This window comes from Melanerpes formicivorus, unplaced genomic scaffold, assembly GCF_026170545.1.
Source record: "Melanerpes formicivorus ecotype bairdi unplaced genomic scaffold, bMelFor1.0.p_v2 SCAF_136, whole genome shotgun sequence".
Taxonomy (NCBI): domain Eukaryota; kingdom Metazoa; phylum Chordata; class Aves; order Piciformes; family Picidae; genus Melanerpes; species Melanerpes formicivorus.
Genome location: NW_027142488.1, coordinates 969,258 through 996,051, shown reverse-complemented (window position 1 = coordinate 996,051; position 26,794 = coordinate 969,258). Strand labels below are relative to the sequence as shown.

The 26,794-nt window shown below is 47.3% G+C and overlaps 1 protein-coding gene across 4 annotated transcripts in view; it reads right to left on the bottom strand.

The window, feature by feature from the left end:
* Window positions 1-26,794, bottom strand: part of LOC137456753 (Fanconi anemia group M protein-like) — a 76,391-nt gene that overhangs the window by 24,429 nt on the left and 25,168 nt on the right. For 2 of the 4 annotated variants that reach the window (XM_068168348.1, XM_068168349.1), the window contains 9 exons: window positions 23,785-23,916; window positions 22,506-22,638; window positions 20,757-20,885; window positions 20,249-20,350; window positions 17,245-17,438; window positions 15,801-16,007; window positions 10,612-10,843; window positions 4,350-4,507; window positions 1,926-2,084 (listed from right to left, as the gene is read on the bottom strand). In XM_068168348.1, coding sequence (XP_068024449.1) covers window positions 1,926-2,084; window positions 4,350-4,507; window positions 10,612-10,843; window positions 15,801-16,007; window positions 17,245-17,438; window positions 20,249-20,350; window positions 20,757-20,885; window positions 22,506-22,638; window positions 23,785-23,916 — 1,446 coding nt within the window. The remainder of the gene's footprint in view (window positions 1-1,925; window positions 2,085-4,349; window positions 4,508-10,611; window positions 10,844-15,800; window positions 16,008-17,244; window positions 17,439-20,248; window positions 20,351-20,756; window positions 20,886-22,505; window positions 22,639-23,784; window positions 23,917-26,794) is intronic. The other 2 variants (XM_068168350.1, XM_068168351.1) reach the window with 2 other exon arrangements.

The window sequence follows — 26,794 nt, the reverse complement described above, 5'->3', positions numbered from 1 at the left end:
CTTGAATGTCTCCAGAGTCATTCCTTTGCCTCTTGAATTGCTTCTGCTCTCTGTACCTGAACTCTCCCCAAGACCTCTCTCTCTGGCACACGTTCCTGATCCTAGTCTGGGAACACATGCTCTGAAAGAAGTCAAGGACAGCATTGTTCTGTGGTGGAGAAGCTTAGCTTAGCTCTGAAGGTCTCTACAACTCTGCATTAATACCACTTCCGCATCATGAAGTACAACTACAATGTCTCCTTTCTCTTCCTTGGTAAGTCTCCTTACTCAGGAAGCTCTGGCAGCTTAGTGACAGGATTCTCATGACCTGGAAAAGTTCAGGACTCCAAAAAGCAGTATGTGGAACAAAGAAGAGCTAAGCTGGAGTTAAAAACAGAGTGGTGAACAACTGAAGTCTTCAGGTACTGTCAAGAGAGACACTGCTACACACAGTTTCATGTGGGTGACTTTCATCTGCTATCCCCAACTGCTGGCAACCAAACCCCTCACCACCCAATGGCCTTCATTCATCTTTGTTTGGCTGCCTTCCCTTTATCCTTTAATTCTCAAGGGCAATTAGGTTTTTAACTAAAGCTTCTGCACAAAACAAACAAAAGGCCTCAAACCCAAACCACTTTAAAAGCAGCAATCCATCCCTGCAACGTTTCTATGGGTTGTGTTTGAGTGCACACATGATACAAATCATCTACAATGCCTTTCACATCCTGGAATGGTTCTGGTGGCACTGCTGGTGGCTTGAAATGAACAGTTCTTATATTTTACAGGATCCCAGCATAGTGGATTTGGAAGGGACCTCTGGAGATCATCCAGTCCAACACCCCTGCTAAAGCTGGGGCAGCCATTGCAGGTTGCCCAGGATCACAGTGGCCAGGTGGGTTTGGAATTTCTCCAGGGAAAGAGACTCCACAACCTCTCTGAGCAGCCTGCTCCAGGGCTCCAGCATCTTCACACCAAAAAAGTTTCTCCTCATCTTCAGATGGAACCTCCTGGGTTCTAGTGTGTGCCCACTGCCCCTTGTCCTGTTACTGGGCACAAATACAAGAGTCTGGGCTCATCTTCTCCCCCCCACCAACCTCCCCAGTCCTTGAGCTCTTGGCTGAGCACTGAGAAGATGCTCTGGGGCTGCTCTTCTCCAGGTGCCACAGCCCCAGGGCTCTCAACCTTTCATCCTCACAGAAATGTTCCAGGCCCCTCAACATCTTTTGAGCTTCCACTGGACTCTCTCCAGTAGTTTCCTGTCTCTCCTGTACTGAGGAGCCCAGAATTGGACCCAGGACTCCAGATGTGGCCTCACTAGAGCTGAGTAGAGAGGGAGGGGAACCTTCCTTGATCTGCTGGCCACACTGCATGCATCCCAGCAGACTGTTGGCCTTCTTAGCCACTTGAGCACACTGCTGCCTCATGGGGAACTTCTTTCCCACCAGCACTCCCAGGACCTTCTCCTTGGCATTGCTTCCCTGCAGGTCACCCCTCACCTGTACTGGTGCAGGGGGTTATTCCTGTCCAGGGATAGGACCCTACAGTTACCTTGGTTGAACTTCATGAGGTTCACCACTGCCCAACTCTCCACCTGTCCAGGCTTCCCACAGTGACACCACTCCTCCCAGTTTGATATCATCACAAAACAGCTGAGGCTCCACAGTGTCCCTTCATCCAGATTGTTGATTAAGACGTTGAACAAGAGTGGACCTAATCCTCTGAGGAACACCATGTGCTCCAAGCCTCCAACTTGAATTCTCACACTGGAAAATCACAGCGTCACAGAACGGTTTGGGTTGGAAGGGGTTGCCCAACTCTAACCCCCACTGCCATGGGCAGGGATGCCTCCCACTAGACCACATTGTTCAAGACCTCATCCAACCTAGCTTTGAACATTTGAATTATATCTCCTGCAGTCCTCCAGGCAGGCAGATGGCATCACTCACCTGTTCATGCCTCAGCAGCTCTATCATCTCCATAATGCTGATGAAATGGTAGCAGCGATCCGAGTGATCCACCGTGGACGTAGGGAAGGGACGATTCTGCCAAATACTCCACTCAGACAAGGAAAGCTCATGACATGCCTCCTCTTGGTGCTTCTGCAGCTTGAAATGAAGATGGACAAAGAGATTTTACTGTAGGAAGTGATTAGCAAAAGTGATGTCCACTTGCCTGAAATTCTTTACAGGGAAGATGGTGAGACACTGGAGCGGGTTGCCCAGGGTGGTCAGGGATGCCCCCTCCTTGGAGTGTTCCAGGCCAGGTTGGATGGGGCCTTGAGCAACCTGGTCTAGTGTGTCCCTGTCTTCAAGGTCTCTTCCAACTCAAACAATTCTATGAATCTATGAATGGTTTGCATTGGAAGGCACCTTTTAAGGTCATCCAGTCCAACACCCCTGCAGTCAGAAGGTACATCTGCAATGACAGCAGGTTGCAGAGAGTCCCATAAAACCTGATGATGAATGTCACCTTGGATGGGGCATCCACAGCCTCCCTGGGCAACCTGTGCCTCACTAACCCTCACAGTGAAGAGCTTCTTCCTAATGTCCAGCCTAACCCCAACCTGCTCTAGTTTCAAACCACTACCCCTTGTCCTAGTTCTACAAGCCCTTGGACACAGCCCCTCCCCAGCTTTCTCCTCCGCGCTTTGTGATATCACAGCTTTCCATGCAAGACAGATCGGGTTAAGTGGTGGTCAGATGACACAATAGCTCCCAAGTGTTTTTCTGAATCAGAAAAACAGCTTCTTAAAGTTAAGTTTTTCTTTCAGCAACATTTGTTATAGCTACAGAACCAAGGGAACGAACAACGATGAATACAACATCGTTGTGAATTTATCACAAACAGCAACAGACGCTCATGGACACTGAGAGACTTTCGGAATGCACCTCCCTGGGCAGCCTGATCCAGGGCTTGACAACCCTTTCTGTGAAGAAGTTGTTCCTCATGTCCAACCTGAATCAACCTTGGCACAACTTGAGGCTGTTTCCTCGAGTCATTTAGAATAGAATAGATTAAACCAGGTTGGAAGAGACCTTCGAGATCATCGTGTCCAACCTATCATCCAACACCATCTAATCAACTAAACCATGGCACCAAGCACCCCATCCAGTCTCTTCCTAAACACCTCCAGTGATGGTGACTCCACCACCTCCCCAGGCAGCCAATTCCAATGGCAAATCACTCACTCTGTGTAGAATTTCTTCCTAACATCCAGCCTAAACCTCCCCTGGTGCAGCTTGAGACTGTGTCCTCTTGTTCTGGTGCTGGCTGCCTGGCAGAAGAGACCAACCCCCACCTGGCTAAAACCACACTTCAGGTAGTTGTAGACAGTAATAAGGTCACCCCTGAGTCTCCTCTTCTCCAGCCTAAGCAACCCCAGCTCCCTCAGCCTCTCCTCATAGGGCTTGTGCTCCAAACCCCTCCCCAGCTTTGTTGCCCTTCTCTGGACACCTTCCCCCAAGTCAACATCTTTCCTAAACTGAGGTGCTCAGAACTGGACACAGTACTCGAGGGGTGGCCTAACCAGTGGTGTGTACAGGAGCAGAATGACCTCCCTGCTTCTTCTGGCCACATTGTTCCTGATCCAGGCCAGGATGCCATTGGCCCTCTTGGCCTCTGGGCACACTGCAGGCTCATGTTCAGCCTACCATCAACCAGCACCCCCAGGTCCCTCTCTGCCTGGCTGCTCTCCAGCCACTCTGACCCCAGCCTGTAGCTCTGCATGGGGTTGCTGTGGCCAATGTGCAGAACCTGGCACTTGGATGTGTTAAATCTCATGCTGTTGGATTCTGCCTATCTGTCCAGCCTGTCAAGGTCCCTCTGCAAAGCCTTTCTACCCTCCATCAGATCAACACCTGCCCCCAGCTTGGTAGTCTTCCCACTTACTCCTTTAGTGAGGATGTCAACCCCTACCTGGCTCCAGCCTCGCTTCAGGGGCTTGTAGAGAGAAATGAGGTCTCCCCTCAGCTGCCTTCTCTCCAGGCTGAACACTGCCAGTTCCCTCAACTGCTCCTCACCAGACCTGTTCTCCAGACCCTTTATCATCTTTGTTTCCCTTCTCTGGACGTGCTCTAGCAGCTCAGTGTCCTTCTTGGAGTAAGGGGCTTCAAACTGAACCAAGAATTCAAGGTGTGGCATCACCAGTGTCCTGCTGGCCACACCGTGGCTGATCCTTGCCAGGATACTGTTGGCTTTGTGGCCAACTTGGTACACTCCTGGCTCATGTTCAGCCAGCCATCAATCAACATCCCCAGATCCTTTCTCCTCCAGCATCTCTCCAACCACCTTGCCCCAAGTTTTCTTAGTTAACTTTGTCCCTCAGAGTCTCACTCAGGTCCAAGAGAACATTGCAGTTAGGTCAAACTCACTGGCATTTCTTCCAGGTTTTCTAAGGTCTCAAACCGACTTTGAGGCAGCACTGGTTCCTTCACTCCATCATCTTCCTTAATTCTGTACACTCTGTCCCACATTTCAAATTCCTCAGGTGACAGAGACCATTTCTCATGATGATGTGATTGTTTCTGGCCTGTGTAGGGAAAAAGAGCAGGAAACTGTTATCTGCTTGTGAAAAAGAGATGAAGAAAACTTTTTGTGGTACCAGCCAAGAGAAAAAATACCTAAAAATACCTTCTGTTTGTCACAAGCAAAGCCACAATCTGCTCTCAGAACCAAACCCCAAGCCAGGGTTGTGTTGTAACTATGGATACATCTATTATCTGATGGTTTGGGGGAAGGCATCATACAAACAAATACACAGACAGATACAAACAGGGATGTGGACATCAACCTATAGACAGCAACTACCTATAGATCCTACCTGAAGACACCAACATCTTCATCAACAACCTGGATGAAGGGACACTGTGGGCCCTCAACCATTTTGCTGATGATATCAAACTGAGAGGAATGGCTGAGACCCAGTCAGGCTGTGCTGCCATTCAGAGAGACCCGGCCAAGCTGAAGATTTGGGTGGAGGGAACCGTACCAAGTTCAACCAGGGTAAGTGGAGGGTCCTGCACCTGTGGAGGGACAACCCCCTGCACCATTACAGCTGAGGGGTGACCTGCTAGGAAGCAGCTCCACAGAGAAGCACCTGGAAGTGTTGGTGGACAAGTAATTCCCCATGAGGCAGCAATGCATCCTTCATAGTCAAGAAGGCAAATGGTCTCCGGGGGTGCATGAAGAACAGCGTGGTCAGCAGGTAGAGGGAGGTTCTTCTCTCTTTCTCTGTCCTAGTCAGGCCACATCTGAAGTACTAGGTCCAGTTCTGGCTCCCCAGTTCAAGAGAGAGCTACTGGAGGGAGTCCAGTGGAGGTTCTAAAGATGCTGAGGGGCCTGAAGCATCTAATTTCTGAGGAAAGACTGAGACAGCTGGGTCAGAGTAGAGGGGTAGGAGAACCTCCCTCATCCTGCTGCACTCTTCTTCATGCACCCCAGGAGACCACTGCCCTTCTTGGCCACAAGGGCACATTGCTGGCTCATGGGGCACTTGTTGTCCATCAGAACTTTCAGGTCCTCTTCCCCAGAGCTGAACACTTATCAAAGCAAACCTCACAGCCCTTCCTGCTCTAAGAAAGTTAACTGTTAGTTCTCCTCTAACAATGAATATCCAGCCACACAGAGGACAGAAGATGTCAATCTTGGATCAGCATAGAATTTTGGCAGCACTGCTTGCACAAGGCCAGAGTCCTCAGCTGTAACCAAAACTTAACATCCTTGCTCAGTCCAAAGTTACATCTGCCTCACTTCAGACTTCTCTTCAAAACCAAGGAGCAAAAATGCCTCCTACCAAGGCAGTAGAATGAATGTTCCAATAGCAAGGTGGTAGACAGGAAAAAGTGGGAACCAGTTAAAAGCTCTTTAGACAATGAGATCTGGTTTGGATTCCCTCTTGCTCTTGGAGGTGATTACCCAGCCAGCATATCAGAACTTCCCCACACAGCTCAGGAGATGTAATGTTGCCATCCAGATACGTCCAGGGAACCAGCAACAACAGATGACTTCATCTGTCTGTGATACAGCTCCAAAGGACAACTTCTTTTGACAAAGACCAAGGCATCCAGTGATACCATCTGGCCAAGTAACAGATGGTGCAACACTCAACAGGCACAGAGGCTCCAGCAGCTGGCAAAATTCAGGAACAAATACTTCCCAAAGCTCTGAGCTTTCTGCTTCTGAGCAGAGCAAGTATCTTAGCTGTCAGGAAGATGGACTGAACATGAAAAAAGCACCACAGAGCTCCCTGAGAGAGGGGAAGGAAAAGAATCTGCTTGGCTGGCAGAGATGATGAGCAATATGGGTTAATGTCTAAAGTACCAGTTGCTCAGCTGCTTCCCTCACCAGAAACAATAATTTAACCTTAGAGTGTGGGGAAAGGTCTGGCCACCTGACCCATACACATGGGGATTTCTGGCTGAAGGAGGAGAGCAGCAGCTGAACTCTGCTTTCAAACTCATCTCATTGCAACTACACTCTCACCTAGAAAGGTTGGACCAGATGATCTTTGGAGTGCCTTCCAACCTGGCATTCTGTGATTCTATGAAAAAGAGCTCAGACTGAAGAATTACCTGAGAGCAAACTATTCTGAAAGTTATCACCTCCACAAGATAACCTTTTTTTAACTCTCTCCATTGCTGTTTAACTCAGATGAATCCCAGAACCCCACCATGGTGGAGTTGGAAGGAACCTCTGGAGATCAGCGAGTCCAACCCACTTGCCAAAGCAGAGGCACCCACAGCAGCTTGCCCACAATCAAAATGGCCAGGTGGCTTTGGAATCTCTCCACAGCCTCTCTGGGCAGCCTGCTCCAGGGCTTCAGCACCCTCACACCAAACAAGTTTCTCCTCCTCTTCAGGTGGAACCTCCTGGGTTTCAGTTTGCCTGTTGCCCCTTGTCTTGTCTCTGAGCACAGTCTGGCCCAATCCTCCTGCCCTTCATAGGTCCTTTAGCTCTTGCTGAACACTGAGAAGATGCTCTCTTGGGCTACTCTTCTCCAGACCTCTCAGCCTTTCCTCCTCACAGGGGTGCTCCAGGCCCCTCAGCATCTTTTGAGCTTCCACTGGACTCTCTCCAGAAATTCTCTGTCTCTCTTGAACTGGAGAGCCCAGAACTGGACCCAGTCCTTCAGCTGAGGCCTCAGCAAGGACACACAACCATAAGCTGTGTCAGGAATGATGTGTTACACCAAATGAACCCTAACTAAAATGTAAAGAAACAGGGAACTCAGACAAATGACTGCTGCCAGCACAATACAATGCCAGACTTAGCAAAACCAATCCCAAAACATCCACTTCACCTTTTCAGTGTTTAATTCAAATAAGAGATGAAGTCAGAGAATTCCAGGGAGACACAGGTACCAGGGAGATTGTGGATACCCCCCCCAAAAGGGTTTAAGGCCAGGCTGGTTGAGGCTTTCAGCAACCTGGTCTAGTGGGAGGTGTCCCTGCCCATGGCAGCGGGGTTTGGAACTAGATGATTTGAAAAGTTCTTTCCAAACCAAACCATTCTATGGTTCTATGAATTTATCAACCATCCAAAGCCTTGCCATGGTTATATTATAAGGTGAGGGCAGCTTAAGGTCTGAAGACTAAAGAAAGAATTGGTGCATTTTACAAAAAGGCAGTAAAGGAATGAAGATAAAAGCAGCAATTGAAGGAATAATGTGAAAGCACAGCTCCAGATCACTCCAAAATTACACAGCCTGGAAATAGGGGAGCAAAGGAATGGTGAAGAGCCAGCAGAATTAAGAAAAGAAGGTTTCAGCCAGACAAATGCAATGCAAAAAGCAAAACAAAAGAATTATTGATAGATAAAGGACATTCAGCTACCAAGAACATCATTGAATGCCCCTGAGCTATTTTTTGCCCTGCCTGCTGTGGTTTCATACCTCTCCCAGCACTGGCAGATTGGCAGAGAACTTGTAAAGATCAAAGGTTGGAGATGATTATCCAGATCTTTCAGTGCTTTCACCTATTCAATTGCCTCATGGGATGGTGATTCTCATTTTAAAAAGCAAAACCAGATGAGCATAAAACCCATGATTCCAAACACGGAATCATAGAATTGTTTTGGCTGCAAAAGACCTCTAAGGTCAAGCCCAACCTTCAACCAACACCACCATGGTCATTAAACCACGCTGTGAAGTGCCACAGTGGTCAGGTGCCATCTGTGCAGAGATTCTTGCTCTGAGCCCAAGCCATTTTAAGCGCAAAGCTCCTCTTTCTTTAATCTTTTGTGATTTTACTGCACTTAGTAAGCTGCTGCTCAATGTCAGCAACTCATTAAAACCAAAACAAAACGAGAGAGAAAAGAATCTCAGCTGAGAAGAAACAACACAAGAGGAGTGCTGAGTAAGCAGATTTCTGCTCTTGTGGCTGAACAACACACTATGTTATGGGCCAGGTCAAGAATGTGTCTTTCTGGAGCTCACAGTCAGAAGAACTTTATGACAGAGAGTTGCATTGGATGAAGAGTGTGAAACTAACAGAAATTGAATCAAACTGACAGGGTGAGGAGTGATGGCTTCAAACTGGAAGAAACTTGATTGACAGGAGACATTACGAAGGAATTCTTCCCAATGAAGAGAAACTGGAACAGGGTGCCCAGGGAGGCTGTGGATGTCCCTTCCCTGGAATTGCTCAAGGCCAGGCTGGATGGGGCCTTCAGCAACCTGGTCTATCATGAGATGTCCCTGCCCATGGCAGGGAGTTGGAACTAGATGATCTTTAAGGTCCCTTTCAACCCGAACCAGTCTATGATTCCAGGAAATAAAGAACAGAAAATGGCTAAGTCCAAGTAGAAAAGAAGAATGCTTGAAATTACTGGGATACTTCTGCTAATGATGCTTCCATGTCTATGCATATCTATTCTCCCATGGCCATACCTGAAGAACAGAGGGACCTCAAGAAGAAATGCAAAGAGACCATAAAGAAGTATCATTCACTGCTGCTGGCTTTCATGTTTTCCCATGTGGAAGAGGCACTGAAATGAGGGGGCAAAAGAGGGAGGAAAGGAAAGAAGAAAGAAGGGGGGCAAAGAAGAAAGGGGAGGAAGGTGCAGAAAATGCAGTAATTTCTCTTCTTTTTGAGATTCAGCTTGAATATCACAGCCAGGAACAGCCGCCGGCTTTGTACAGTGCCGAAGGCGACTGAACACAAAGGCGGTGCTCAATAACCTGCACTCATCTAAGTTGTTTTCAAGATAGGCCATCAGCACTGCTCACCTTCAGCAGCAGCAGGCCTCCATGCACCCTGTGTGCTTCAACTGGGGCAGCTGCTAACCTATTTCACACAAAAGGCACCTCGCAATTATAGCCTCTGAAGTGCCAGTCCCTCAGCAGGAGATGTTCAGCACATTATCTTCTTCAAGCACTTAACTGCCTCTCTTTTCTATTTTCTAGGACAGGCTTCCAAACATTCTCAAATGATTATTTTAATTCCATGCATTTGCTCTCTTTGTTCTCTTGCAAGTTGTCTCTGTTTACCTCATCCTTGCTTTTCTTCACTGGTTGCCATCTGGGCTGTGAACAAATCCTAGACTGAAGGGAGAGGAGGGAAGGAAGAAAGAAGGGAGAGGAGAGGAGGGGAGGGAAGGAAGAAAGAAGGGAGAGGAGAGGAGAGGAGGGAAGGAAGAAAGAAGGGAGAGGAGAGGAGAGGAGGGAAGGAAGAAAGAAGGGAGAGGAGGGAAGGAAGAAAGAAGGGAGAGGAGGGAAGGAAGAAAGAAGGGAGAGGAGGGAAGGAAGAAAGAAGGGAGAGGAGGGAAGGAAGAAAGAAGGGAGAGGAGGGAAGGAAGAAAGAAGGGAGAGGAGGGAAGGAAGAAAGAAGGGAGAGGAGGGAAGGAAGAAAGAAGGGAGAGGAGGGAAGGAAGAAAGAAGGGAGAGGAGGGAAGGAAGAAAGAAGGGAGAGGAGAGGAGAGGAGGGAAGGAAGAAAGAAGGGAGAGGAGAGGAGAGGAGGGAAGGAAGAAAGAAGGGAGAGGAGAGGAGAGGAGGGAAGGAAGAAAGAAGGGAGAGGAGAGGAGAGGAGGGAAGGAAGAAAGAAGGGAGAGGAGGGAAGGAAGAAAGAAGGGAGAGGAGGGAAGGAAGAAAGAAGGGAGAGGAGGGAAGGAAGAAAGAAGGGAGAGGAGGGAAGGAAGAAAGAAGGGAGAGGAGGGAAGGAAGAAAGAAGGGAGAGGAGGGAAGGAAGAAAGAAGGGAGAGGAGGGAAGGAAGAAAGAAGGGAGAGGAGGGAAGGAAGAAAGAAGGGAGAGGAGGGAAGGAAGAAAGAAGGGAGAGGAGGGAAGGAAGAAAGAAGGGAGAGGAGGGAAGGAAGAAAGAAGGGAGAGGAGGGAAGGAAGAAAGAAGGGAGAGGAGAGAAGGAAGAAAGAAGGGAGAGGATAAAAAGAAGCTCCATAGAGACAGATGAAGCAAATGTTTGTTTGAAGCATGGGTATTTAAGGACAGAGCTATGCTCTGAGGATGTTAAAGATGAGGAAAGAAAGCAGCAGGCAGTGTCACAGCCCAAAGGCTGCAGCTGATGGAGAAGACATTCAGGTAGCCCCCAAACTCATAAGAGTGCACTGCTTTGATAGGACTCAACACCATAACATGAGATAGCAGCTTAGACAGTGCTTAGAGCAACATCATAATCCTCTTACCAGTGACACAGGAAAAGAGAGATTTGTGCTGGAGGGAGCTGGATCTTTTCTCATTGGAAAGCATTCTGGAGCTGCTAGGTTCATGTTTTTCAGCAGTGATAAACATTTTGTGCAGCTTTGGATTTATGCCCTCTGGAATCATCCGTGGGCTGTGCTGGTAGAAGTGAAGCATTTTGTTTCCTGAAATAGCTTTGTGGATGCTCCTCTTGTTCACCTGGCTTTGGTTGTATGTCTGCAAACAAGAAGAGAAATCAGATATGGGGGGTTGTTTTTTCACAGGCCTTCATCAAAACAACACTTGAGGGTCCGAGTGGCTTCTCATTATTTTATGTTCTGTCATCAAGATGTTTTTTGTTTAGTTTAGTTGGTGGGGGTTTGGGTTCATTTTCCACAATGCTTTTCTACAAACAAAACTAAACCAAAATGTGATGTAAGGCCCACAGCCCCATCCATATTCCCTCTTCTGAGAATATTATCAGTGAGGTATACCTTACCTAGGGGTCAACACAACCTATTGAGGGGCCTGGAGTATTTCTGTGAGGAGGGAAAGCTGAGAGATCTGAGGCTGTTCAGCTTGGAGAAGAGCAGCCTGAGTGGGGATCTGACCAATGCTCAGCAAGAGCTAAAAGACCTGTGGAGGGCAAGAGGATGGGGCCAGACTCTCTTGTCAGTGGTGGCCAGGGACAGGACAAGGGCACAAACTGGAACCCAGGAGGTTCCATCTGAAGAGAAGGAGAAACTTGTTCGGTGTGAGGGTGCTGGAGCCCTGGAGCAGGCTGCCCAGAGAGGTTGTGGAGTCTTTTTCTCTGGAGAGATTCCAAAGCCACCTGGCCATTGTGATCCTGGGCAAGCTGCTGTGGGTGCCCCTGCTTTAGCAGGAGGCTTGGACTGGATGATCTCCAGAGCCCCTTCCCAACCCATGAGTTCAGGGACAGCTGCTTATTCTTGAACTGCAAGTTCATTATGTCAGAATGCAGAGAAGAGAAAGCAACAGAAGGACACAGATGAATACAGGGAAGCAGCAAGTTAGGTTAGATATGTGATGATGAACAACAGAAAACACAGCTACTAAATTATTTGTGCTTTCTTTTGCAAAGAGCTTCCATCTGAAAATACCTAAGTGAAGTTATGTTTGATTTATCATGGGTTTGTGTGCAGGCAAAACATCCATAGGAAATGGAATGAGGATGAAGGGAAGAAAGGAAGACAAACAGAAGAGAAGAAAGGGGGAGGGCAAGGGGACAAGAAAGGGGGAGGGCAAGGGGAGCCTAGTAAAAAGGGAGGTTAGGAAAAGGGAATTAGCAAACAGCAGTGATTGTTCTTTAAGCTGCAAACATCCCAGATGACAAACTCAAGCACAGCTTTGTGCACTCTCTAACCAGATTAAAAGTGGGCACAGCACCTGAGAGGCAAAGCAGCACAGCCCTTGCCTGGGGCAGTTTGCAGTCTGCAATAGATACCAGGGTGATGCAAATTAGATTACAGCAGCAACAAAGAAAGGAGGTCAAGGGAAAAAAATAAGGCCCAAGATTATTAGTGAATGCCATCCATGCTCCAAGTCCTTTTAATTATACTCCAGTTGGATTGCACAACTGAGAAACCAAGACAAAGATGGAGGGACTAAAGGAAGAAACTGGTGCCCCCTTCAAAACTGCCCCCTCCTCAAGTAGCTCTTTTTCTAATAGAGTTCTGTGAGTCTGTGGGACAGATCATCCACAGAGACTGTGCTCTGTGTCTGACAGCATGGCAGCCATCACCTTTGGAAAGAGATGGCCTTTGAAAGGCAGGATTAGAGAGAAGGGCGCAACAAGATGCTCTCTGAAGGAAACTGGAAGAGGTTAACAGCTCAAAGTGCCCCACAGATATCCCAAGAAATATCTTTTTAATTCCACCACAGGCCAAAAACCAAAAGTCTTTTTACAGGAAATAATTTGTATTACCAAGAGAGTTGTTAATCAGCTGCTACAGAGACTGTGCCCTGCTCCTCTGTTTCCCAGAGTCTCAGTTGGCCTGAGAGGAGCTGGAGGTGTTCAAAGCCAGGTTGGATGAGGGCTTGAGCAGCCTGGTCTAGTGGAAGGTGTCTCTGCCCACAGCAGGGGGGTGGGAACTAGATGATCTTTATGGTCCCTTCAAACTGAAACCATTCTATGAATCTATGAGCTGAAGAGGCTCTGGGCAGCCTGTGCCCTTCCTATTGAGCTGGTTGAACTCGCCAGCCCACAGCTCCCCTACCAACACTTGTACTTGGATTAGATGATCTCCAAAGGTCCCATCCAAACCATTCCGTGATTTTATGATCATTCTATGAGCAGTAAGCAGCTAGAGCTGAGCTAATTGTGGCCTTCCAGTATCTGAAGGGGGCCTACAAGAAGGCTGGGGAGGGACTTCTCAGGATATCGGGTAGGGACAGGACTAGGGGGAATGGAATGAAGCTGGAGGTGGGGAGATTCAGGCTGGATGTGAGGAGGAAGTTCTTCACCATGAGAGTGGTGAAGCCCTGGAATGGGTTGTCCAGGGAGGTGGTTGGGGCCCTGTCCCTGGAGATGTTTAAGAGCAGACTGGATGAGGCTCTGGGCAGCCTGATCTAGTGTGGGGTGTCCCTGCCCGTGGCAGGGGGGCTGGAACTAGATGATCCTTGTGGTCCCTTCCAACCCTGACTGATGCTATGATACTATGATCCCTTCTCCTGGCTCACAAATTCCTGCCAAACATCAAACTTTCCAGACCTCCATTTACCATTTTGTTTCCCCAGTAAAATGTCTTCTCAAAAGCTTTAGAATCAACTTGGACTGGTTTGATTTAAAAGAAAACCAACCATCAACCAACCAAATTTGCAGTAATTAATATGAGAGTATTAATTACTCAGCTTCAAGTTCTGTGATGGGGAAGACTCTGACATTAAGGACATTAGAAGGAAGTTCTTCCCAGTGAGGTTAATGAAACACAGGAACAGGTTGTCCAGAGATGTGCTGGAGGCCCCATCCTTAGAGACAATCAAGGTCAGGCTTGATGGGGCTCTGAGCAACCTGATGTGGCTGGAGATGTCCCTGTTCACTGCAGGTGGGTTGGACTAGATAAGCTCTAAAAGTCCCTTCCAGCCCAGTGCATTCTGTGATTAACATTTTTTAGTCTCCATAAGCAGCATGAGAAAATCTTTACAACTAGAACTGACTTCTAGCATTTCTAACTCTCAGCCCTTCACAGCAGCTTTTCCCACCTCAGGCAGGATTCTTTGGACTCTCATTCAGATCCCTACTCCATAAAAAATTAGACCAGAGTCACAATAGTAATTTATTGATCAAGATAAATAGGAGGCAGACTCTGAAATCTTGGGTTTACAAACAACTTACAGAAACCTCAGGCTTCTCTCTCATGAAACCTGGTCCAGCTCAGAACCAACCTCACAAACACAGCTGCATGGTTTAGCACCAGGCTTGGCAGAGTTAGAGAGTGGTTGGACTTGATGATCTTAAAAGGGCTTTTCCAGCCAAAACGATCCTGTGATTTCCCCAAGTCTAAGTAATCAAACTCAGCAAAACAAAAGCAATTTTCAGCCAGAACAGTGATGTGCCCCCTAAAAATGCCTCTCAGTCTAAGAGGGACTGCAGGATGAAACTGCAAAGCTGTAGTGTTAGTGGGGACTGTCTCACCTCCTCCCATCAAACTCCTGCCCTGCCAGATTCCTTGGATCAGCCTTTGGAATGGAGCTGCTGTGGGATGAAGTTGGGCATTTCAGTGCTTAAAGGGACTGAGAAGAGAGACAGAGACAGGCTTGTCGTGACAGGACAAGAGGTGATGGTTTGAACTACAGGAGGGAGACTGAGACTGGAAAGAAGGGAGAAATGTTTGACACTGAGGGTGGTGAGACCCTGGCCCAGGCTGCCCAGAGAGGTGGGAGATGCCCATGCCTGGAACCATCCTAGGCTAGGTCGTTTGTGGCTCTGGGCAACCTGCTCTAGTCACAGATGTCCCTGGGTGGATAACATGAGCCCTTCCAAACCACTCCATAATTCTGTGATCACTCTGAGCAGTAAGCAGGTACAGCTGAAGACCAGATCTCCTGGCTTACAGCTCAGGCTTTAGTTTTCCACTAGTAGATGAGTTTCCCAAGGGGCAGCCTGCACTCAGAGACGATTAATTATGCTCTCAGTTGAGTGCTGAGGTTCATGAATTTAGCAAAAGTAGATTTCCCCTTAAGCTGATCTCTTCAGGCCTCACACGCAAGCCAGCTACCACTAAGCACTACTCTGAGCGCAGTGTCGTCAGCAGCTCAGAGCCAGGAGCTTCCAGCTCTCCTGCTCTCACAGACACATCGCTGCGCTCTTCCACACCTTGCTCCTGGGCAAAATACTCTCCCAGGTCCTGTGCCTCATGTATCAAAGCAGTGTTATCAAGATAAAGGGCTGGGAGCTCTTCACATTGAGAAGGCACAGCTATTGTCAGATTATTGTCTGCTCCTCTTTGGTAGAGAATCCTAGAATGATTTCAGTTGCAAGGGACCTTAAAGATCATCTAGTTCCAACCTCTTGCCATGGGCAGGGACATCTCCTACTAGACTGGCCCTCTCAATGACCTATCCAATCTGGCTTTGAACATCTCCAAGCTTGGAGCCTCCATGGTTTCTCTGGGAAACCTGTTCCAGTGCCTCACCAGACTCATGGGGAAGAATCATGGAATGAATTGGGTTGATCAAGACCTTTAAAAGACATCTTGTCCAGAGCCCCTGCAGTCAGCAGAGACATCTGCAATTAGGGAATACTGCTCAGAGCCCATCAAAACCAAATGTCCTTAGGGACAGGGCCTCTACCACCTCCCTGGACAACACATTCAAGTGTTCCACCATCCTCACAGTGAAAAACTTCTTCCTAATGTCCAACCTAAATCTACCCTGCTCTAGTTTCAAACCGTTGTCCCTTGTTCTACTGCTGCAAGCCCTTGTAGCAGTCCCTCCCCAGCTTTCTTATAGCCCCCTTCAGCTACTGGAAAGCCACCAGAAGCCTGAAGGCCACCTGGAGCCTTCTCTTTTCCAGGCTGAACAACCCCAACTCACAGCAGAGGTGCTGCAGGGACAGTTCAGACACGGTCAGGCATTCAGGGATGCTCTGGTTTTAACTGCACAGCACCTAGGTTGAAGGAATAGCCCAGGAAAGCCATTTTGCTTCCCCAGGCAGAAGTAGCCCCAGACTCACTCGTTCCTCACGCCCCTCAGCCAGGATGACGACAATCCTGCCCTGCCGCCTGCGCCCCGTCCGCCCCATCCTCTGCACCAGGCGAATTGGGCTCTTCTGGGCATCAAAGCAGATGATGAGATCAACTTCTCCAATGTCCAAGCCTTCTTCTCCAACACAGGTAGAGACCAGGGTGTTATATCCACCCTCCCGGAAGCGTTTTACCACCTGAATAAACGATTAAAGGCAGACTGAGCAGGGTAGCCAGCAGGCTCCTCAGACACACTGGGCAGCTTTCGAGACAGAGCCAGAGGAAATTCATGTATCTGGCCAGCCTGGATCCAAGGGCTGAAGACAATGGGGTGAGGCTGAACAAGGCCAATTACTGGGTCCTGCATTTGGGTCACAACAACCCCATGAATGCTCCAGGCTTGAGGCAGAGTAGCTGGAAACTGCCCAGCAGAAAAGGACCTGGGGGTGTTGGTTACAGCACCTGAATATGAACCAGTGTGTGCCCAGGTGGCAAAGAAGGCCACAAGCATCCTGGCTTGGACCAGCAACAGCGTGGCTGTAGGGAAATGATTTGCCCTCTGTAGGGAAGTGATTTGCCCTCTGTACTGGGCATTGCTAAAGCCACAGCATTGGCTTCAGTTTAGGGCCCATCACTACAAGATGGACATTGAGAGGCTAGAGCAGGTCTAGAAAAGTGCAATGAAGCTGGTGATGAGTCTGGAGAACAGGTCTGGTGAGGAGCAGCTGAGGGAACTGGGGTTGGTCATCCTGGAGAAGATGAGGCTGAGAGGAGACCTTCTGGCTCTTTACAATTCCCTGAAAAGAGGTTTGAGCCAGGTGGGGGTCAGTTTCTTCTCCCTGATATCAGGTGATAGAATGACAGGAAACAGCCTGAAATTGTTCCCGGGTAGTTTTAGGTTGGACACAGGGAAGAATTCCTTTCCTGCAAGAGTGGTCAGGCATTGGAACAGGCTGCCCAGGGAGTTGGTGGAGTCACCATCTGTGGAGCTGTTCACAAAACATATGGACATGGCACGTGGGGACATGGTGGTGCTGGGTTGACGGTTGGACTTGATGATCTTAGGGGGCTTTTCCAGCCCAAACAATTCTATGATTCTTTGATATTAAAAACACAAAATTTAATCTCTATGAATTTGTCAACTATTACCTCATGATCAAACACCACATCACTGGAGAGATTCCAAACCCAGCTAGACATTGTGATCCTGGGCAAGCTGCTGTGGGTGACCCTGCTTTAGTATGGGGGGTTGGACTGGATGATATCCAGAGGTCCCTTCTAACCCCCACCATGCTGGGATGCTGTGAAAGCACCTGACCTGCAAGAGTTTACTGAAAACACTTCAAAGTTCAGTCGTTGTCTCTCAGCTCTCCTGTGGTTATTTTCACAACTGGTGCCCATCACCACTCCTCCCTAAGCCACATCTTTCTTTACCTCAAGTTGCTCCTTCTGTGTGAAGCCTTTTGTGCTCTTCCCTGTGGAGTGGCCCACAAACGTCATCACTCTGACGACTGGACTGAGTCTGGAGAGCATTTCTGCAATCTCTTGTACACTGTCTCGAAAGGAGGAGAAGATCATCACCCTGGTATCCACAGCAACCACAGACGTGCTTTCTGTCCTCACCTGATCTGATGTGAAAGAGCCAAGAAAGCATTTTTATTACCAACTGACTACTTACTAATAAAAGATAAGGAGAAGTCCACCCTGCAAGGTTCACACTCATAGATCTCATCTCACTTAAGTGGGCTCACTCTCTTGTCAGTGGTGCCCAATGACAGGACAAGGGGCACTGGGCACAAACTGGAACCCAGAAGGTCCCATGAGGAGGAAGTTCTTGATTTTGAGGGTTCAGAGCCCTTGAGCAGGCTGCCCAGGGATGGTGTGGAGTCTCTTCTCTGAAGACCTACTTGGACCTTGTGATCCTAGGCAAGCTGCTTGGGGTGACCCAAACTAGATCACAGAATCATTTCAGTCAGAACAGACCTTTAAGATCATCCAGTCCAACCATCCTCTAACTCTACCAAGGCTGATGTTAAACAATGGCCCTCAGCACATCTCTGCATCTTTTAAACACCTTCAGAGATGGGGATTCAGCCACCTCCCTGGCCAGCCTGTTCCAGACTTTGAGAACCCCTTCAGTGAAGAAGGTTCTTCTAATGTCCAACCTAATCCTCCCCTGGGGCAATTTGAGACCACTTCCTCTTGTCCTGTCACTTGTTGCACGGACAAAGAAACCAAGCACCTGGCTCCAACCTCTTTTCAGGGAGTTGTAGAGAGCCAGAATGTCTGCCCTCAACCTCCTTTTCCCCAGGGTGAACAACCCCAGTTCCCTCAGGCAAGAGGTCCTTTCCAACTCCTACCATGCTGGGATTCTGTGTAAGAGCAGGGGCAATAGCTACACAGCCAGGAAGCTCAGACCTAACCTGGTTGATCAGCTGGTTAGAAATGGTTCAGAGTTTGCCCAGACAATTTAGCACAAGTCCTCAGACAATGGAGAAGAGTTGGTATTGTTCCTGAGGTAGCTTATGACTTAGGTTAGTCATCCTCTGTCTCAAAGGTAGGGCTTTTTGAGGACAATACTTTGCAGAAGCACTTGCTTGAACTTTAGATTGATCATCTAGTTCAGCTAGGCATGAACGCAGCAAACGATGACTCAGAATAGTTCAATACTGCAGAACTCAACAAAATAAAGTTCTGGAGGTTTGTTGGCTTCTGTTTGCTTTTATCCCCTAGAGATCCCTCTTGCATGAGACCTTGACACAAGCTGAACATGTTCTCCACTGCTCACAGAATGGGTTAGGTTTTTATTTCAGAGCCTTCTGATGGAGCTCAGAATCTTAATAAGTACTCAAGGTTTTATTGACAGATTCATGGCAAATCCTTATCTGGAGGAGGAATAAATCAGGACAAGGGTGTGTGCAGAGTCCAACCCCAAAATTCAGCATGTAGCTGCTTGTCCAGGTCTGAGTTTAAAGTCTACCTCCAAGAAAGAGGGATTAAGGATGGAAATACAGGTTCTGGGCTATGACTGGAAAGGTCCCATCACAGATGGCTGTGTCACAGTGAATAATAATCAAATAAAGAAATTTATAGTGTCTTAATATTCCTGCCTACCGCTTGGTGTGATTGGGTTGGAGATGCAAAGCTAGATCACAAAATGAGGACCAGGAAAGTAAGCTCCTCTTTCTGTAAGTGAAGATCAGCTTGGTGACCACCTAAGGAATTTGAACACACAGAAGTGGTGAAGGTGGTGGAAGAGGTTGCCCAGGAAGGTTGTCAACGCTCCCTCCCTGGAGGTCGTCAAGGCCAAGTTAGATGGGGCCTTGAACAACCTGGTCTAGTGCAAAAGTGTCCCTGCCCATGGTAGCAGGGGGTTGGAATTAGATGATCTCTAAGGTCCCTTCCAGCCCAAACCATTCTGTGAATCTATGAAGTCTATAGAACCTGGTGAGATGCATCCCAGAGTCCTGAGGGAAGTGGCTGATGGAGTCACCAGGTCACTCTTTGTGATGTTTGAAACTCCTGGCAGGCAGGGGAAACCTCTGGTGACTGAAAGAAGTGAAACACTGCACCCAGTTTCAAACAAGGTAGAGAAAAAAGGATCTGGGGAAGATCATGGAACAGATTCTCCTAGAGTTTTTTAATTTTTCAGGCTGAGATAATTGGAGTTGTTCAGCCTAGAGAAGAGAAGGCTCCAGGGAGACCCTCCGGTGACCATTCAGTTCTTCAAGTGGTGAGCAGAAAGCTCAGGATAGACTTTGAGCAGGGCCTGTTCTGACGGGACAAGAGGTGATGGTTTGAACTAAAAGAGGGAGATTCAGACTGGAAAGAAGGGAGAAGTGTTTGACATTGAGGATGGTGAGAGACAGAGGTGGTAGATGCCTCATCCCTGGAACCATCCCAAGTCATGTTGTTTGCGTCTCTAAGGAACCTGCTCCAGTTGCAGATGTCCCTGCTGACTGCAGGAGTGTTGGACTGGATGACCTTTTAAGGTCCCTTCCCACCCAAACCAGTCTGTGATAACCTCAGGAGATACAAGCTGGTGCTTACTACATCAATAATGATAACCTACAGAATGTTTTTTCTTAAAGAGAAATGATGGTTTAGTTCTTCTAAAGAGGACCTTTCCATAGAGAAGAGGCACAGGCACACATGGAGGCTGCCCAGGGAGGCCATGGATTCCCCCTCACTGGAGGTGTTCCAGGTCAGTTTGGATGAGATCTTGAACAATCTGCTCTAGTGCAAGGTATCCTTGCTCATGGCAGGAGGGGTTGGAACTAGACAATCTTTAAGGTCCCTTCCAAACCAAATCATTTTATGAACCTATGAACAATAAAATAAAGACTTGAAGAACTTTGTAAATAATTCAGCTGGGTATTTCTTTTCATCCACAGGTTCAGCTGTTGAGACATTTTATCTCTCAGTTCTTGCTACTTACCAGAACATTTCTTGTTCCAGGATTTGAAGTGCTCTACTACAATTTCTTCCAATTTCCTTAATTTTGGATGGCTGTAGATAAATCCCTTTTTATTTTCAAACACTGAAAAGGAAATTAAGAGGTAAGGAAACCTACAACAAGGAAGAACATTTAGGGAATTGCCTTTCTTCCCTTCATAGTTCTGAGTCAAGACACACGAATTCCTGGCCCTAGTTCTAACTGCAGTCACCTCAAATCAGTAACTAATTATTTGAAATGGAAGACAAAAAAATCAGGTTTTGAAGAAGTGGTGTTACTTTTGTTACAGCCACACTGTAAGACACTGTGGCTGTAACAGTTAGTTTGCAATCTTTCGGTTGGAATTTCTACGGTCATTGTTCATTTGAAATCAAATTAACAACTTCAAACACAGGAAACTTGAAGGCAGCTAAAGCCACTGAGAGAAGGTACGTACATACATACATACAGAAAGAGAGAAAGAAAGAAAAAGAAAGAAAGAAATACTGACCTGTTTTACCCCTGTGAACCCTTCCATCCCCTGAAGGCAGAGATGTGTCTGCAAACATGTCTGTGAGCTGCTGATAGAGCTTCATGAAGTCCTCGCTGCGACCAAGCTCATTCTTCGTACGGGTTAAACCTTTGTGAGAAGTTGAAATACTTCAGTATTTCATCTCTGGAGTAAAAGTCATTCCCACTATCCAAACAGAAGCTTTTTTAGCTTGTGACAGGACAAGGGGTGATGGTTTGAACTAAAAAGAGGGAGATTTGACCATGAGGGTGGTGACAGCCTGGCCCAGAGAGGTAGGAGATGCCTCACCCCCTTAGCTCTAGCTCAGCATTGATCAGATCCCCTCTAAGGCTGCTCCTCTCCAAGCTCAACAGTCCCAGGGCTCTCAGCCTTTCCTTCTCACAGAGATGCTCCAGGCCCCTCAGCATCTTTGAAGCCCCCATTGGACTCTTTCCAGTAGTTCCCCATCTTTCTTGAACTGTGGAGTCCAGAACCGGACCCAGTCCTCCACCTGTGGCATCACCAGGGCAGAGTAGAGGGGTAGGAGAACCTCCCTTGACCTGCTGGCCATAAGTCTTCATGCACCCCAGGAGACCATTTGCCTTCTGGGCCACAAGGGCACATTGCTGGCTCCTGGGGAACTTGTTGTCTACTGTATCACAGTATCACCAAGGTTGGAAGAGACCTCAAAGATCATCAAGTCCAACCTGTCACCACAGACCACATGGCTATACCATGGCACTAAGTGCCACGTCCAATCCCCTCTTGAACACCTCGAGGGATGGTGACTCCACCACCTCCCTGGGCAGCACATTCCAATGGCTAACAACTCTCTCTGCGAAGAACTTTCTCCTCATCTCCAGCCTAAACTTCCCCTGGCACAGCTTAAGACTGTGTCCTCTTGTTCTGGTGCTGGTTGCTTGAGAGAAGAGACCAACTCCCAGCACTAGTAGGCCCTTCTCCCCAGAGCTCATTTCCAACAGGTCACTACCTAACATTTACTGGTGCTTTTGAGAATGTGAGAACAAAGAAAGGCAACATGAACTTTCTGGTTTGTTTGCTGCATGGAAGATATTGCACAGCTGGAATAAGAATTCTAATGTGATGGGTCTAAACCTGTCATCTGCTGGCAAAGAGCCCTAAAACTGTTGCATACATCAGCTTCAAACTCAAGAACACATCAGTTTGTCTGTAGGGGAAGAAACTGCTCTACAATTTCTCAGTCTAAATTGTTCAATGTTTATTATGATAGGATGAGAGGAAGTGGCCTCTAGTTACACCAAGGGAGGTTTAGGTTGAACATTAGAAGAAAATTCTTCACTGAAAGGGTTCTCAAAAACTGGAGCAGGGTGCCCAGGGAGGTGGTTGACTCCCCATCCCTGGAGAGGTTTCGAAGAGGCAGAGATGCAGTGTCGAGGGACACGCTTTAGCACCATCCTTGGTAGTTAGAGAATGGCTGGACTGGACGATCTTAAAGGTCTTTTGCAACCCAAATCATTCCAGCACCTGTCTCTCCAGAGATATTAATGCCATTTACTCTAAGCTCTCCATGCATCTTAATCTTCTGAGAGCTGCTGCTACACAACCACACTTGCTGTCCTAAATCCTTTAACATGATGGAAACACATTTCTCGTAGGGATGAAGAGGAAGAAAATAGCATTTTTGTGCAGAACAAGCTATGCAGATGAGGAAAATGAAACAAGGTGTGGTGGAGACAGAAAGGAAAGATGTTTCTGAAGGCACCTCACCTTTTGATCCATCCATAATTCCACAGAGGTAGATAAACAATGACCGCAGTCCCATCTGCAGCAGCAGCTCGTAACCATGATACAAACTGATACAAAGTGCAAAATCTCCCTCAATCACACCTTGGTGTATTCCCTGGGAAAACAGAATAGGCTCAGCTGGGCAGGAAGTCCATCAGGAGGCATAATGCAACTCTGACTGACATTGGAGAAGCTGAGCCAAAGCACAAACTAAGGTCTAGCAATGCAGTCTGGAATCAAGTTAATTCACAGAATGGTTTGGGTTGGAAGAGACCTTAAAAATCACCTAGTTCCAAAACCCTGTCATGGTCAGGGACACCTCCCATAAGAGCAGGTTGCTCAAAGTCCTACCTGGCCTTGAACACCGACAGGGTGGGGACATCCACAGCCTCCCTGGCAATTTGTTCCAGTGTCTCACCATTCTCACTGTAAAGAAGCTTCACTGGAGGGAATTTTTTTCACAAGGACAATCAGCCACTGGAATAATTTCCCATGGGAAGTAGTGCAGTTCCCAGCATTGGACACCTTGAAGATTCAGCTGGACAGAGTGCTGAACCATCTGTACTCTTCCCAGGAAAGCTTGGGCCAGATGATCTTTGAGGTCCCTTCCAACCCAAGATGCTGTGATTTATTTTTCCACTTCCAAAAGGATCTCCAAACACCTGAATTATCTTCCAAGATCAGCTCATTACTTTCTGATGCAGCAAGATTCAACATCTGGCAGCTGAGCCATCTATCATGTGGCAAAACAGGACATTTCTGGCACGCTGAACCAGGCTACAAAATTAAAGCCAGAAACGTTGGCTTATCTTCTGTGAGTGCTGTTTCCCAATGTTCTTTTAGAAGGTACACAGGGTTATTTTTCTCTCATTTTTTAGGTAATATTCTTTAAGGTTACGAAATGGGAAGAGTGAATGACAATTGACAGAGAATGAGGAGCAGGCAAGGAGTTGTGAGGTGGAAAGTGTAAACTTGGCAGTCAGTAACTACAAGCTAAGTCCTCAAAACAACTAGAGTCTGGAAAAGGGAGCCTGGAAAATCCCTTTCCAAAGATAAGGCTTTGTTAAGCTTAAAATGAAGTGAAGGCTTCATCTTTGCCTTAGCTTTCTTATATTAGCATCAAAAATTGGGGAACAAGAAGGCTGAGTTTATTCCAGGGCTAAAAAGGGAACATTAGAAAGGAGATCTCACTTAAAATGAGTCAGGAAAATGCGCATGCTAGGGGGATTGTTGTTTATTCACTCTGAAATGAAGGATTTACCAGGTTTTGAGAGGAAGGGTTCTTCCTGTACTGATCTCGGGCTAGAATGATCTGGTACTTTGTCAGGCTGGGAACATCTCGTCTTGCTAGAACTCCTATTTTAATGAGGCGTCCGGCGAAGCCCTCCAGCACCTACAAACCAAACACAAAATGTACAAGACAAGTCAAGGGATTGGAATTCAGCTTTCTGAAGTGGTTTCCTCTTCAAAACATAAGCAGCTCCTTTATTTTATTGCAAATGTATCATTTTTCACATCAAACTGTATTGATTTCTCAATAATTTGTTGCTGTACTGAAGGACAACCTGGTGCTCAGCCTCACCGTGAGGTTCTCTGCCATAGGGAGGCCACATCTGGAATCCTGGGTGCAGTGCTGGGCCCCCCAGTTCAAGAGAGACAGGAAACTACTGGAGAGAATCCAGAGGAAAGACTGAGAGACCTGGGGCTTTTGGGCCTGGAGAAGAGCTGCCTGAGAAGGGATCTTCTCAATGGTCAGCAAGAGCTAAAGGGTGGTGAAAAAGAGGATGGGGCCAGATTCTTGTCTGCAGTGTCCAGGGACAGGAAAAGGGGTGATGGCCACAAACTGAAACCCAGAAGGTTCCATCTGAACAGGAGGAGAAACTTGTTTGTTGTGAGGGTGCTGGAGCCCTGGAGCAGGCTGCCCAGAGAGGTTGTGGAGTCTCCTTCTCTGGAGAGATTCCAAACCCATCTGGAGATTGTGACCCTGGACAAGGTGCTGTGGGTGTCCCTGCTTCAGCAGAGGGGTTAAACTGGATGATCTCCAGGGGTCCCTTCCAACCTGCACCATGCTGGAATTCTGGGATTTCAGACTCGGGACAATTTGTATTCATTTTTGAGAAGCCAAAATGACCACAGGTAATTTCCAACAGTTTAGAAAGCTGTGTGGAAGGTGAGGAAACATGAGCAGAGAGCAACATGTGCCTAGGCTCTGGGCCCAGCACTGCACTGTGTCCCATTTCCTTGGGAAGCCAAAAAGAAAATTTGTTTTTCTCTATCACATGTACCTGCTTTCCACATGGGCAAAACAAGGGAACTGACCTGCACTAATTCATCTTAATCCTGTTTTTCCTTGTTTTGCAGCCTTAGGTGGCCAGGGTTTTTTTCTTCCACAGACTTAGTTTTGCATGAGCGCTAAACTCTGCCGTAATTACAGTAATCAGATTTGCTCCACAAAAATTACTGAGAATCTGTTGGCCCACTTGGCTGGTGGCACCAAGACCACCTCAGGTCACAACAACAAGCTCCTCCAAAGGCAGTCTTGACTTGCTTTGACAGTAGTTCCCAATTCTACTCATAACTGTGTGGTGTCACCCAGGCTTTCCAGCCAGTTTCAGAGGAGTTCAGATGAACTGATGCAAGAAGGCTACAGCAGAACAAATCATCGTAGAATCACAGAATGGTTTGGGGTAGAAGGGACGTTCAGGATCATGTAGTTCAAAGCTTCCATGACATGGGTAGGGACACCTCACCACTAGACCAGGCTGGTCAAGGCCTCATCCAGCCAGGTCTTAAATACTTCCAGCAACGAGAAATTTCCATGACACGGACTTTGAGGTCTCATCTGCTGACCTAGTTTGTCAAAGGTAAGAGAATTGTGTTGTCCCTGCTCGCTCAGTGTACACCCCTGCCTGATTTAATCAATCTTCTGCAAAACAAACCAAGAAAGACTATTATGGGAGACAGCAGGAACCAGTCAGCTGGAGCTTCAGAGCTAATAAGGAACAGTAAACATAACCTACTTAGATACAGACCCAAGCACTGCTGAGGGTGATCACATTTATCTTCCCTCCATACCTTGATTTTTAATTAAAAGATAAAGCTGCTGGAAAAGCTCCTCAACCTTTCCAAAACATGCAAGTGTTGTGTTACCCGTTTACAAACTAGAGAATTAATTTAACATAATTGCTTACTAGGACTCAGAGCTTTCTCTTCCTGCCTAAACTGAGCTCCAAAGACTGACAGCTTTGTCATAGAATCAGACTTGTTTTGTTGGAAGGACTTTTAAGATCATCAAGACCAACCACTACTTAACATTGCCAAGTCCACCACTAAATCATGTCTCTCACCGCCCCTCAAGGAATGGGGACTCCACCACTGCCCTGGGCTTCACAACCCTCAAGGGGAATAAATTGTTCCTCATGTCTAACCTAAATCTCCCCTGGTGCAATCTGAGGCTATATCCTCCTGACTTATTCCCTGAGAAAAGAGACCCACTCCCACCTGGCTCCAACCTCCTTTCAGGGAAGTTGTAGAGAGCTAGGACTCCCCTTAGTCACTTTCTCTGGGCTGAACAGCTGCTCCTCACTGGACCTGTTCTCCAGATGCTTCAGCAACTTCATTGCCCTTCTCTGGACCTGCTCCAGCACCTCAATGTCCTTCTTGAAGCGAGGGGCCCAAACCCAAATGCAGCAACCCTCTAAATCTTTTCATTTCATACAATCACAGAATTGTTTCAGTTGGAAGAGACCTTTAAGACCACTGAGCCTTACCTTTAAAAAGCAACTCTTCATTCTCATAACTGAGTCTTGAACAGAAGAGTTGGGATTGTTTTATGTGAGAACATGCCAGAATTACTCATGCAGGATAGGAAGAGGAAGATCCTCTACACATTGTCTCCTAAAGTCAATTACTCAATTACTGAAGTATGAGGCAGTGGTGAGGACATTTGGCATTACAGCAAGAGAAATTTTCATGTAGTATGGACTCAAAATTTTAAGTAGCAAATAAACACAACCCCCAAACACTGGATTTTGATGAGCTAAGAATAAAGGCTGTTTCAGATTGCTCTGAATCTGGAACAGCTTGCCCAAAGAAGTTGTGGATGCCTCATCCCTGGAAGTGTTTAAAAACAGGCCAGATGAGGCTTTGAGCAACCTAGATGGTGGAACCAGATGATCTTTAAGGTCCTCTTCAACCCAATCCATCCTGGGATTCTATAAATAAAATTTCAAACCCCTTGTTAGCATGCACAAACCATTTTAATAAGGTAT